The sequence below is a fragment of the Monodon monoceros genome, unplaced genomic scaffold (genome assembly GCF_005190385.1).
Source record: "Monodon monoceros isolate NGI ecotype Baffin Bay Population unplaced genomic scaffold, NGI_Narwhal_1 Super_Scaffold_18, whole genome shotgun sequence".
Lineage (NCBI taxonomy): Eukaryota > Metazoa > Chordata > Mammalia > Artiodactyla > Monodontidae > Monodon > Monodon monoceros.
In genome coordinates this window covers 22,253,708-22,268,128 of record NW_021703774.1, presented here as the reverse complement: position 1 = coordinate 22,268,128, position 14,421 = coordinate 22,253,708, and the positions used below count along the sequence as shown (strand labels likewise).

The following is a 14,421-nucleotide window of genomic DNA, read 5'->3' as shown; positions in this document are numbered from 1 at the left end:
GCTATTGCTGCTTTAACATTTTCTTTTTTTATTTCTATTGCTTGGAGACTTAAAGAAAGCTCCAGGAAATTTTTATTCTGGCATTCTAATTCTTCGAACTCCCTATAAATTGGCTATAAAGTGTAAGTGTGTTTTTATGGGAAATTTTTATCTTAGATGAATTTGGAATATATTTCCCTTCTGAGAGCGCTTCAATTGTCTTGAATACCGTAGCATTCCAGAAATTTGTTTGATTGTATTCTGAAGTTTTTGAAGGAGGAATTAAAAACAGTAGGTTAAAAAGTATCCTCTCTAGAGCTGACTAGTAATTTAAATATATGCGAGTATTGTGAAAAATTAGTAAAAATTACTAAATCTGATGGAATTTTATTGAAAGACATAAGGGTTAAGATATGACTGAAAATTTGAGGTATTTTGACATTCATTAAAATTAACATTTATTATAGGATTTAAGAATTATTATTTTATTCCATATGGCCTATATCTAAAGTTTCAACATGGGTCGATTAAATACTGGTTGATTGGTTTGTTGTTCGAGTTCATTCATTTGCTTTTGATTGCCTAATTGTTTTCTGGAGTTATAGCCAACAAAACAAAACTTTTCCACAAATAAACATTGAATTTGGGGGTTTCTAGCCCTTTATGATAAACTTTTTGCTAGTTTCTCTCTTTATTATTTAAAAAAAAAACAACTAAGCTTACTCTTCTTTGTGGTCTTATTCATGTAATGTTAATGTCCTTTTAGTGGACGAAATAATGAAAATTAAGACTACAATATTTTTCTTGTAAAGAATAAGCTAATCAGTTTAATTTGTCAGTCAACTTGTTAGAGTAAAAGAAAACTTGTCCTCTTTTGGATCTCAGAATGTATTTATAAGTTAAGACATTTTGGAGTGAAATTAGTTATTTGCCCATGTGCTTATTCTCTGGTACTAACTGTAGTCTACATTTGTACATTTTGTCTGAATGCTGGTTTTGTGGCTTTACTAGCTCCCTTTTTCTCTCTCCTTTTTTATCCTGTCTTTCGCCGCTGCTTTCCACCTCTGTCCAGCTCCATCCTCCGACAGCTCCCTGTATCATGCTCCACTTCCTGAGTATGCCAGTTGCCAGCCTCCTTCAGCACCTCCTCCATCATATGCTAAAGTCATCTCAGCTCCAGTGTCAGAGGCCACTCCTGATTACGCTGTAGTGACCGCTTTGCCACCCACTTCCACACCCCCTACACCACCACTTCGACACTCCGCGACACGTTTTGCAACATCTCTAGGTTCAGCCTTCCACCCTGTTCTTCCCCATTATGCTACAGCTCCTCGTCCTCTGAACAAAAACTCTCGACCTTCTTCTCCTGTGAACACACCCTCTCCTCAACCTCCAGCTACGAAGCCCTGTGCCTGGTCTACTTCCAGTTTCTCGCCCCTCCCTCCGTCTCCTCCAGTAATGATTAGCAGCCCCCCAGGCAGAGCTACTGGTCCAAGGCCTGTCCTCCCCGGTTGTGTTTCTTCTCCTGTGCCCCAGAGGCCTCCATCACCAGCGGCCCCCAGCGGGCTGCTCGACTCTGTCACGTGTCCAGTGTCTCCACCGCCTACCTCAGGGCCAGCTGCGCTGCCACCGCCTTCCCTCGCACCACTCTCACACTGTGGATCTCAAGCCTCTCCTCCTCCAAGCACCCCTGTTGCCTCAACTCCCTCATCCAAGCCTAGTGTTCTCCCTTCTCCCTCTGCAGCTGCCCCTGCCTCTGTGGAGACTCCTCTAACCTCTGTGCTGGGAGACTCCTCTGCTTCTGAGCCAGGCTTGCAGGCAGCCTCTCAGCCGGCCGAGACTCCAGCCCAGCAGGGTAAGGCTTCCATTATTGTGACTAACAGCTAATCACTTGGAAATGTTACACATCCACAGCTTTAATTGCCTAGAAGAATGGGGAGGATGGTTTTTGAAAAAGGCGAAGGTGGGTTCTTTTCTGTTGGATTAATTGCATTTGGAGGATCAGTATGAGGGATTTCCATATTGAACTAGATTTGGATATCTTCTGCAGTGTCATAGTCAGAAGTGTTATTCAGTATTTAAGGGCTTCTGTCTGTTTCTTTTCATTTTCACTAGGAAAACATTACTTGATACATTAATCCACGCAATAAATATATTGATATAATCAAACTTGTCTTCCTTTAATTTCTGGGAAACATAGAGATTATATTTAGTGCCCAGCTGTAGTCGTTAGATCTGTCATCCAGGAGTCTCCTCTGGGACAGTTCTGATCTTGGACCCTATTTCATTTTGGCCTGTCCTGTACGTATTGGGCTTCTCATATCAGACTTCCATGGATGGGTGCCACCCTAAGCCCTGGGGAGCAGCCCAACTTTGCACAAAGGGTGGAGAGGATGGCAGGCTTGTTATGTGCCCCAAAGGGTTCCATGGTCCAAAATTCCAAGAAGTAGCAGGCTGAAGGGATAGTTGGGAGAGGATAGCATCCTCTACAGTTATCCCCCCACTCCCCATGCCTGAACTTTGCTGTCACAGTGACAGGGGAGGGGGGATGTAATCTAAGTATGGATTATTTGTAAGCAGAGAAGGACCTTGTTCTATAAGTAAGTAAGAAGATATTTAACCCGCTTCCTTTTAAAATAGGATTTAGGGAGGATTACAGGAAGGAATATGGCAACAAATTTGTACTTACGAAGGAACGGTGTTCTAGTCTGGATTTGAAACATTTATTTTAAAAAAAATCTTAGTTCTTAAGGGCTCGTTATTGCTGTGTGTGTATTTTTCATGTTGACTTACTGAATTTGCTTAAAGGTTGAGTCACAGCTCTAGTAGGTGCAGTTCAGTATCATTGTGAAAGTGATTCTGGAACAAGAGAGACACAGTTAGCCTGACAGAGTCCAAAGGCCCACCTCCTGTATCCTCAGAGCTCTGATGACCCCTCATGCAGCCCATCACTATATTCTTCCAGCAATTTACGATTCCAGCTTGTGTAACTGTCCAAAGTTAGCACTTTCAAAAAACTTACCACCCAGTTTGTAAATACCATTTTATTTGTCCTAAAATACCCCTTTAAGCCTTAAGGAAGGGGGAGGACCTACAGGGTCAGCCTCCTGGTTCCTGTTCTTGTCCACTCCTTTGTGATTTTACAAGATCTGGACATTTCTCTCTTAACCCCTGTCTTCTGTACTTCAAATTCTATGTCTCCTAATTCTTTCTGTTAGTTGTTTTGAGGTTTTACTTTGTTCTAGTAGATTCCTTTACTTCAACGATTCTCAATTCTCTTTATACATTGCTTTTAAATGTGGAATATTTTTGAGATATTGAAGCCTGGGACCCACCCTTCTTTCATGTCCTCGATTCAGTCACTTTGGAAAGCAAGTAACTATATGCTTTCACTGTTGTAGAATTTATTGTCTCAACTCTTAAGGTTTACCCAGATTATTTTGGTCTGTTATTTTGAACAGCAGCACTGACTGCCATCCTATACATTCGTCTTTTCAGGGATGCTGCCTCTGTCCCACATTTTATAAGCATTTATTTTATTTATTTACCAAATGCCCATGAGCAAAGAAAAAAAAAAAAACTAATTTAGATGATCTGTTGCAAAGTTCTATTAATAAAGCTCTAACAGTAAAGGGAGTAGTTATACACTTTGGCCGTAATTGTTAGTATGTTTTTAATACTGATTTGGACTTTAAATATTATGATAAATTGAACTCATTAATTTGTACTAAATGTTCAAGTTAATTTAGCATGTCATTCTGCATGCTTTTCCTCCTAAGATAGTGTCACTTAGCTCTGTTGTTGATGGTCTTAACATTTCTTTCTCTCAGGCATTGTCTTGGGACCACCTGCACCTCCACCCCCTCCTCCACTCCCGCCAGGTCCTGCCCAGGCATCAGCCGGACTTCCTCCTCCCCCAGGACCCCCTCCACCCCCTCCACTTCCGTCCTCAGGGCCCCCGCCTCCGCCTCCTCCGCCACCTCTTCCTAATCAAGTACCCCCTCCTCCCCCCCCACCTCCTGCTCCTCCCCTCCCTGCATCTGGATTTTTTTCGGGATCCATGTCTGAAGACAATCGCCCTTTAACTGGACTTGCAGCTGCAATTGCTGGAGCAAAACTTCGAAAAGTGTCACGGGTAAATGCATCTCCTAATTAATTGTATTTTTTACGTTATGTCTTATTCTGTCTCAGTATCTAAAACGTCGAATTTATTGTATTCTGATTTTATGAACCCTATGTTATTAACTTCATCGACTAAAAAACATGTGAAATAACTTAAACTTAATTAAAGTTGCAAGAATCATAGTTTCTGTAACATTCACCACTTAACATTTTACCACATTTGCTTTATTATTCTTTGTGTATGTTTCCTTCTGTATAAACAGACACACACACTCTTTTTGTCTGAATTGAGAATAAATCAGACACCTTGCCCCATTTCCCTAAATACTTACCTCTGTATTTTGTAAGAACAAGGATATTCACCTACATGACCACAGCATGATTATCAAAATCAGGAAATTCAATTGATAAGATACTATAATCTACAAATCTATGCAAGTTTCATCTATTGTCCAATAGTGTCTTTTATGGCACTTCTTTTTCTACTCCAAGATCACCTGTTATATTTTGTTGTAATGTCTCTTTACTTTTAATCTGTAATATTTCCTCAATCTCTTCTTTCATGATATTGACAATTTTGAGGACAACAATATAATTATTTTGTAGATCATCGTTCAGTTTGGTTTATCTGATATTTTCCTAAGATTTGATTCGAGTTATGCATTTTGGGGGGGCAGGTTTTACATTTTTTACTACCAACGTAATATGTCCTTTTCAATGTATTACACAAGGGGACATGTGATAGCATTTTATCCCATTATTGGTGATGTTAGCTTTGATAAAACTTCACTGATACATAAAATTACTCCATTGGTCCTTAAAGTTTAAAAAATAATATCTAGGTGTTTTTATTGAAATGAATGCTGATACATCCTTCTGTTTTGAATGTAATATATTAATGAACATAGGATTGTCCCACATAGGAGTTTATTATGTATGTATATTCTCATTAAGATGGAGGATGCCTCTTTCCCAAGCGGAGGGAATACCATTGGTGTGAATTCGGCCTCATCTAAAACAGATACGGGTCGTGGAAATGGACCCCTTCCATTAGGGGGCAGTGGTTTAATGGAAGAAATGAGTGCCCTGCTGGCCAGGAGGTGAGTGAGAAATTATATGGATGTGTCCAGAATTGAGAGGATTTTGTTACTTTTATTCTAAGTATAATTTAACTAGATTCAGTTCTTCCCTTTTGGCATAATTTTACACTAAGTTACCTGATGTTTTTTTAAAAATTGATTTACCTTCTTTCTAGGAGAAGAATTGCTGAAAAGGGATCAACAATAGAAACAGAACAAAAAGAGGACAAAAATGTAAGTTAATAAAAATAGTCTACTACATGGAGACTTCTCTGGCGGTCTAGTGGTTAAGACTTTGCGCTTCTACTGCAGGGCCGCGGGTTCGATCCCTGGTTAAGGAACTAAGATCCCACATGCTGCGTGGTGCAGGCAAAAAATAAATAAGTAAAAATAAAAATAGTCTGGTACACCTGGAAATGTGAAATTCAAGTATAGCTCATTCAGGAAATTGTGTCAAAGATTAGTTTGAACTTAATTAATTTCAACTAACAGTTGTTTCTTTTTAACTCTTCAGATACTAAAAATGGTATTATTTATAAATTTTTAATGGCATTCTTACTTAGTAAAATGGGTTGAATGTGTGGAGTTGGGGGAAAAGCACTGAAATTCTCACCTTTAGAGTTTAATTCTGTACCCAAGCCTACCATTGAAGGAGTGAATGACCTTTTACTAGGTGTTTTAAATCTCTTAAAGTCTCAGTTTCCTTACATTTATAAATTTATTTATTTATTTTATTATTTATTTTTGGCTGCGTTGGGTCTTCGTTGCTGTGCGTGGGCTTTCTCTAGTTAGTTGCGGCGAACGGGGGCTACTCTTCGTTGTGGTGTGCAGGCTTCTCATTGTGGTGGCTTCCCTTGTTGCGGAGCATGGGCTCTAGGCGCATGGGCTTCAGTAGTTGTGGCTCGCGGGCTCTAGATCGCAGGCTCAGTAGTTGTGGCACACGGGCTTAGTTGCTCCGCGGCATGTGGGATCTTCCCCAGCCAGGGCTCGAATCTCTGTCTCCTGCATTAGCAGGCGGATTCTTAACCATTACATCACCAGGGAAGTCCAGTTTCCTTGCATTTAAAATGAAGGAATTAGACTAAATCACGGTTTTCAAATGTTTCCCCTAGGAGCCCTGTGGTTATTAGCTGTGCCCCGCTCTCTAGTTCAGGAGGGCAGACTCTGCTTTATTTGTTTTATATATTAGTGTTTAACAGTATAATTGTTTTCCCTGCTGCATTTGGCCTTCTTTGATGCCATTCAAATCTCTCTCTCATATCTGGCTTAATCACATTGGTGAGCACAGCTCTCAATGAGGATGCGTGAGGAAAGGAGCCATGGGGAGCTGCAGGGGGTGGGAACAGGGGTGGAGGTGCTAGGATAAGAAAAAGGTCTAAACTAGTGTAGAAGGGAGAAAAGATTGATGAAGGGAAAAGTGGGAAATGGCAGAAAGTATGAAACACCAAATGTCTACAACAGGTTTCTAGAAGATGTGGTATTATTAATATGTATTTCTGTATATTTAGGAAGATTCAGAGCCTGTAAGTTCTAAGGCCTCTTCAACAAGTACACCTGGTAAGTTCGAGATATATTTTAATCTTTATGAACTTTCTGTAAGTATCAACACTCCTCAATTAAAAATTCCACATTTCCCCATGTTTGGGTAAAGTGACTGCTTAGTCACTAAAACGTTCAAGTTCTTTGTTCACACTTGAGAGCACTGACTTTTTCCTCTACCTTTTGTGACCCCAGAAGCAGCTGTTAATTTCTTTCCGATATTGGGAGATCTATTAAAATCCAAAGTTTTTTTCTGATGACTCTTTCTCTGAAAATCATGATTTTTGCACATTCTGTGTATATTATTGTTAATGACTTGAAGTTATTCACTTAAACAAGGAAAACTATGTTATCCATATGAAAGGGAAATATTTTTTAGTCATCGATTCTTAAAGGTAAGGATTATGTGAGCATGTAGCTAGCATTGAAGTCTGTCTCAAAACATTCTCCCATTGAATCGTCATTTTAGCCATTTATTTGCATAATATTGATAATCAAGGAAATAAAGCTTCTAATTTGTAAGGTTGAAAAAATTTTAAACAAGAAGGATTTACTATATAGCACAGGGAACTATATTGTAATAATCTATAATGGAAAAGAATATATGTGTGTATATAGCCGAGTCACTTTGCTGTACACCTGAAACCAACACAATATTATAAGTCAACTACATACTTCAATTAAAAAAATAATAGAAATAAATCTCCTTAAAACTTTTGGGAAAGTTCTTGAATTCAGTAAAATTTCTGACATTGAGAAGTCTTGGGCATAGAATATATTACTTAGAATATTAACAAAATACATTTCACTGGAGGTACTTAATGATGACTATATCCATATTTAGAATATGAGCTTGTTACAGTGTACATGTCATTTCTTCATATTTGACTAAAGGCTAAGCATTAGACTGTCGATTCATCTCCTTACCTTATTTGGAATGAAGTGACATAAGTAAATTTGATGAGTTTGATGAATTAATATTTAGAATGAGCCATAAGAATCCATTATAGGAAATTGTCTGTAACCACTCATTCTCATTATTGAATAGTGACTCTTCAGCGGTCTGATTGCTGTATTATAATTTATATTGTGACTGTGAATAAGTTTTCCTCTGAATAGGACTCAAATCAGTTTATGTTATCTTCATTAAAAATTCAAAGCCAAAATCAAAATGCATGCTGTTATTAAAACCATAGATGTTTTAGAATTCAACTATAATTTGGGATCACAGAAACTTTTAGAATTTGAAAAGAGCTATGGACCCTCTCCCAGGGAGGGAAAAATCATATTTTTATACAAAATTTGTCACCATTGCAAAATATTCGTGAATTCCCTGAGGGTTATCTATGGACTCCAGTTAAGAACTCCTTATCTAATATATATCCCCTTATTTAAAATATGAAAACTGAAGCATGGATTTTGCATGTGTTTTTGTGTGTATGTTTGCATATGTGTGCCGTGTTTATAAAATTAAGGTTCATTCAGAAGGTCTGGAGGCTTCTTTTTTTTTCACTTGTTTCAGTCAAAAAAAATTTTTTTTCCCCCTAATTGCCACGTGTCAGACACTTGACAGGCCAAAAAGTAGCGAAAGATAAAGTCACCCTAAGCGCAAGAAATCCATGGTTCAGCTGGGATGATGAGATACACACAAGTGAAAAGTTCATCTTTTGCAACCACATGTTGAATTATTAGATAATGTGTCAAAGAGAGAGGAGATTGTATAGTTTGGAGTCACCTGGGTCATCTTTGTAGGAAAAAAATGACATTTTACCCTGCCTTAAAGAGTATTTATTTACCTTAGCTGAAAGTAGAGGAAGGGGTGCTGTTTCAGGAAGTGGGTACGTCATGGGCAAAGATGGGAGTTGGAGCTGGAAGAGACTAGGAAATATCAGGTAGACTTGCCTGACTAGGATGGAAGGTTCTTTTTGAGGCGTATTGGGGGAGAAAGTTTGGAAAAGCAAGTTAGAAGTAAAATGTTGAAAGCTTTTTATGAAAAGATCAGGAGTTTAGACTTCATCCTGCAAAGAATTGAGTTGACAATCAACTGAAACTGTTCTAGGAACATTAAAATTGCAGTTGTGAGCAGAGTGATGTAGAAATCAGGGAGGACCAAGATAGGGAAACTGGTGCCAGTAAGGATTTGGTGTGTTTCCAAAGACCCAAAGAAGGCAACCCAGCCTCTGTCCTTCCTCCTGAAACCGACCTGGAGCCCCCTCGGAGAGAACACGGCCTCACTGTGTGCAGAGCCACACTGAACTGCTCTTCCGCAAAACCACATGCGCTCTCTGAAGATGAAAGGATAGTTCTGGTTTGGCTGATTGAGAAAGGACGTCAGCCAACTGTTAAATGGTAGCAATTGCTACGTCTTATCTTGTTGGAATTATTTCTTCATCTCTTTGCCTGCCTCTTCTTTAGTGACAGTGTCCTAATGGCTATTCTCTGCCTGTCCAGTTGTCCTTCAGGATTTCCCTCTTTTCCCCTCCTCTGGCAGATGTCTCTTGGATGTGTTTCTGGTTCTGTCTGTTGTGGACCTCCTCATCTGATTATCTGATGTCCCCTGGCTCACTCTGTGGTGGTCAGTTAGAATACAGATGAAGGAGTAACCATTGATTGATTGACAGGGAGTAAAGCAAGATGAAAGGTGACTTTGTTACTTTGTTTCACACCTAGGTGACTGAATGCAACAGAAATCCAGAACAAAAGCAGTGTTTCAGAGTTTGAGTTGAGAGTTTAAGTTTCGTTTTGCATATGTGCAGTTTGAAAAGAGGACAAGCTACGTCAGTAAGAATGTGCATAGGCCAGTTGAGGGGCTACCTTGGAACTCAGACCAGTTTTTTTAGCTAAAACTCTGTGCAACTTGTATGTAGACTTGATTCTCATGCGGCCCAGATTCATCCTTCCATGACAAGCTTCCACTCCAGATTTTACCCAGTCATCCAGTGAGGCCAGTGATGGCATCAGCGAGGCAGCCCAGATTAGAAAAACAGTTCAAGGCACAATCAACTAAAAGCTCAGAGGGAACTTTATTTAACTGGAGTTGTCTGCTAAGTCCCAAGAATTGGATTGGTTGTTTGACAATCAAGGAAGTACAATACAGTCGGATGATTCTGAAATATATTTTGAGTTTGAATTTTTTCCCAAGAGGGCTGTTTGAATTTAGATTAACTATTGAAGTGTACATGAACACATTAAAGATTCTTTTTATTCGTTTTACCATTGGCACTAAAAATAGTTTAAAAGTATAGTTAATACTGTCCCATTCTTATAAATTTAAACTATCCTTATTAATTTAAAATAATTTTCACAATTCCATTCTAATTAATTAAAATTGTCTTACCCTTAATCTTATTATCCTATCTTTATTAGAGAAACTTCTTACCATCTGGTGTTTAAAATCATTGTATTTTAGATTTAACAATCTAAGTTCTTCTTAGGGAAACTTGTCATACTTGCTTATTAATTTCTTCTCATTTTGGGGTCTGAAATGGCACAAATTAGAATCCTAACTCTGGGAGCATGTAGGATATTTAATAACTTACATTCTTTTATTTTTAAAGAACCGACAAGAAAACCTTGGGAAAGAGCAAGTACAATGAATGGCAGCAAGTCACCTGTTATTTCCAGGTATCAATTTTTTTCCTAAGTTTTATTTTAGAATTGTACCTGAAAAGAAATCTGCATTTTTATTGTAAAAAATATTCGAATGGTAGATCTGAAATTGTACAAAGGAGCAAATAAAACATCTATAATCCTACTGCTGTTGGACGACCACTAAGCCCCACTGTATTTTTATTAGTAATTGTCTAAGTTCTGCCCTATGCTTATTATTGTCACCCAGGTTGTCTGAAATTTTAAGATAGCTTTATTCCTCCCAATTTTTTTATTTTGAAAAAATTCAGAACTGCAGAAAAGTTGAAAGAATAGTATAGCAAACGTCCGTGTACCCATCACTTAGATTCACCAGTTATTAACATTTTGCCAGCATTGGCTTGAGCTCATATCTACACATCCACACTTTCTTCTCTCTGAATAGGTGGAAGGCAGTTTGCAAATCTGTGCTGCTTCAGCCTGAATACTTTAGCATTTTTATTAAGAAACAGGACATTCTCCTGTATAACCTCAATACCATTATCCCTGTCAATAAACAACATTGAACTTTTGAAAGAAACTTATGTTTTAAACTGAAAGGCAGCTGGAGAGAAAAGGCTACAATGTTTAAGAGAGAGTAAAATAAAACCTAAAATTTTGAATTTATAAAGTAGAAAGATTTATTTTTCAGTTGAAACTTCTGATTATAATCGAGTTAGAAAAGATAATGCTCAGAAACAAGACTGGTTAATTCGTGTTTCTACAAGTGGCTTTGTATGCATGGTCAAGCAAATTCAGTATTTCTTAGCCAGGCATACTTTACTATCATAACTAACTTTATATCATAGGTCTTTAAACATAGGTGAAACTTTTTCTTGGTTTATGAGACAGTTTAAAGGACTCCTATTTTTTCCAGAGAAAGGTATGTATCTAGAGACTAAAAAATGTTTTCGCCTTTTCTTTCTGAGCTATTTGTCTTATTTTTGCCTCATAAAAAGCAAACTTGAGTCTAATTATAGAAACCTAATAAAGAAAAATGCAAGAGTAGATCTTATATTGTCACAAGTCTGTTGTGTGTTAGCTTCAATCTAAGTTTGGATTTTTTTGTGTGTGGTTCTTTCTGTTGGTGGGAAGATTTGGTGATGACATAGTTATTTAAGCTCCGCAAAGAAACTGGGCCTTTTTTGAATGTATGGAAGCTTTCAGTTTCAAGAAACTGGGCCTTTTTTGAATGTATAGAAACTTTCAGTTTCTAAGTGACTGAAAGATGAATATATTTGATTTTAGGAGAAAATGGCAGAATTGCTTTTGGTGAACATGTTTTTTTCAGTAGAGTAGAAAAATTGCACATTTATGTTCTCACGTACCTAATTGATGTGGCCTTCTAATGCATCTCCAGTAGTTGTTACAGATTTTCTTCAGTAGCACATTACGAAGCCTGGTTTATCAAGTGCATATCAGAACAGAACTGTGACGTGCCATTTGTCCTCTGTCACTACTTTCATCCCTTCCTCATTGATAGGGATTCTGTAGTGAGCTTGGCTGAAGCTAAACTTAAATTCATGGCAAAAGTCCTATCTTAGAAGGGACGTGGAAAAGCTTCTCCAGGTGGAATGTATGTGTTCCTTGATGTGGGTGGGTTCATTTAATGAAGGAAAGAATTTTATTTCAGAGATTTTTCAGACTTCTAAAGGAAGTTTAAGTAAGTGCTCTAAACATCACCATTTAAAAAATATTTTGTCAAATATGAGTTCTTATATCTAGTAGTGTATTGTAATGATGTTCTAGCTCTGGTAGATAGTTTTCCTCTCTCTTCCCAAAATAGACGTTCCGATTCTTTCCTGAGCGCTCATATCCCTTTTGATAGATTTGATCCAACCACTGATATGTATGTCTTAAAATTTCACTGCAAGCAGTTTTAAACCATAAAAGATTTTAAAAATATGTTTAAAAGACTAATAACTGTATTGCTTTTCTTCCTTAAATTATGTACCCCGTTCCTTCTGAAAGCAAGTATATTGGCCATTTTTTGTTTTTATTTAAGCACACTTTATTCTTGCACAGTACTGAAAGTACCCATTTCTCTTCTGAATATCCATGTCAAAATTATGTTAGTGATAAGATGGATTAATATCCTATAATATACATGAGATATTGCATTATGCTATATTTATTAAGTGAAGATGTCAGACAGAATAAAAGCAAGAGTGTTGAAGTTAAAAATGCTCTAAATCATGACTGGAACATAACATTGGAAAGTTTGTGAGTTCTTCCTGTGGTTTTTATTAAGAGCTTACAGATCTTGTATTCAAGATGGAAAAAGAGTTCTTTATGTGCCTCCTGAGAAGAGTTAATTATGTATACTTCAAGCTATAGTGATTTTTATTGTGTTTTTTATTTGAACCTGTAGTTTTATTTGTATTCACTCTAATAGAAATGTCTTTGGTTGTGTTCTGATACTTGTTGAATCTTTGTATAGGTAGATTTTACTATGTCTGCAGTCTGTAAAAGTAGCCATTGCATAATGATTTTTAAAAATTCTCTATAATTGTCAAGTAAACAGTGTCCTCACATAACTAGACTCAGTCTCCAAATAATTTTTTTTTAATTGGGAAAAACAATTATTTTAAAGTTAATGGACTCCTTTAGTTCTTCTTCTGTTTGATATAACTAAAAACCTATAAAACAGTAACATAATGAGAATTAATTTTTAAAGTTCTATTGTATACCCCTTTAAATGGTTTTTCCCCTTCATAGACGGGATTCTTCAAGGAAAAATCAGATTGTTTTTGACAACAGGTCCTATGATTCATTACACAGGTATCATCCTGATGTGACTTTGTGATTTGAGACTTTGAAATAATATGTTATAGGGCTGAGCTTTTTCTACATGGATTGGTCATCACCACAGGGAGAGATGTAGGCAGATCGAGCCTTTCATATTTAGCTGTATTTAGAACACTTTTTAAAAAAATTCTGAGCGATTTTAATGAGAAAAATTAATAGATTAATAGTATTCATTTCCCCGCCATCGGTTTATATTTGGATTATGATAAATATAAATGATAAACATATCAGAAATACTAATATAAATGATAAACATATGAGAAATACTAGCGTGGGAATCTAAGGCCTCATATATCTAGAGTGTTTGTAGCTTTTGCATTTTATTTTGAAGGCCGTTCTCTTTATGAGTGTAAGACAAGGCTTTAAAAATTTGAATAGAAGATCCTGTACTGTTTGTCACTGGAACACAGGACAGTACTGTAGCCACAATTGTAATAATTTATTATTTGAGGAAAATCTCTATTTCCTACATACTCTGCAGTATACTGAGTATCTTTAACAACCTAACATCCTTGAGATTATTCCTTTCCTAGGATGAGTCTTATTATACCATTTTATAATTAAGAAAACTTAGGATATGAGCCATGTATTTCTTTCTTGATTAAAAAAATTGACAATTACTTAAAATCCTCAAGTGCTTAAGCCATATTTAGAATTAATTTGGCAGAATAGAGACTTAAACAGTTGTAGTACAGTTATTTTATAGGCAGGTATCTAGAGGCAACACTCTCATTATAAAGTAATAAAAACCTCTGAGAATCCCCCTTTTTTGTTATCAATTATGGTAAAAACCCTTATGTTAGAAATAACTGAGACATACCCATGTTATTATATACATCTATTTTTTAAAATACACATCAGGTCTACTGGGAGCATGAATTAAATAGTATATGGAGGGGGTGTCTATGGCAGTGAGTAAGGAGTTCTGTAATCAGACTCTGTGTGGCCAGGCTGTTATTAGCTACAATTATTTTCATGCCATAGATGATTAAAATATTTGGTAAGTTCATTTTGTCAGCCAGTTAAATCTGCATAAAGCGTTCATAATACAATAGTGAAACAGTTTCTCCTGCTTTTTTTGAGATGGTTTAATTGTTTTGAGCAGAAGACTTATTTAGAAAATTTGCTAGCACATAGAAAAGTAGCATTTAACAACGAGATTTTCTGTTGTAAATCTTCTCAGTTACCTTGCTGCTTTCATACGTAGTGCCCCCTGGGATAATGTTGATAAGCCTTTTTTGAGAAGTGGTGATTACGTCTTTCCTTC

The 14,421-nt window shown here is 36.9% G+C and overlaps 1 protein-coding gene across 2 annotated transcripts in view; it reads left to right on the top strand.

Annotated features, from left to right (window-relative positions):
• ENAH (ENAH actin regulator) overlaps nucleotides 1-14,421 on the top strand; it is a 153,529-nt gene that overhangs the window by 130,090 nt on the left and 9,018 nt on the right. The window contains exons 6-11 of one of the 2 annotated variants that reach the window (XM_029230154.1): nucleotides 1,724-1,834; nucleotides 3,810-4,114; nucleotides 5,056-5,201; nucleotides 5,357-5,414; nucleotides 6,689-6,737; nucleotides 10,277-10,343. In XM_029230154.1, coding sequence (XP_029085987.1) covers nucleotides 1,724-1,834; nucleotides 3,810-4,114; nucleotides 5,056-5,201; nucleotides 5,357-5,414; nucleotides 6,689-6,737; nucleotides 10,277-10,343 — 736 coding nt within the window. The remainder of the gene's footprint in view (nucleotides 1-1,723; nucleotides 1,835-3,809; nucleotides 4,115-5,055; nucleotides 5,202-5,356; nucleotides 5,415-6,688; nucleotides 6,738-10,276; nucleotides 10,344-14,421) is intronic. The other variant, XM_029230155.1, reaches the window with a different exon arrangement.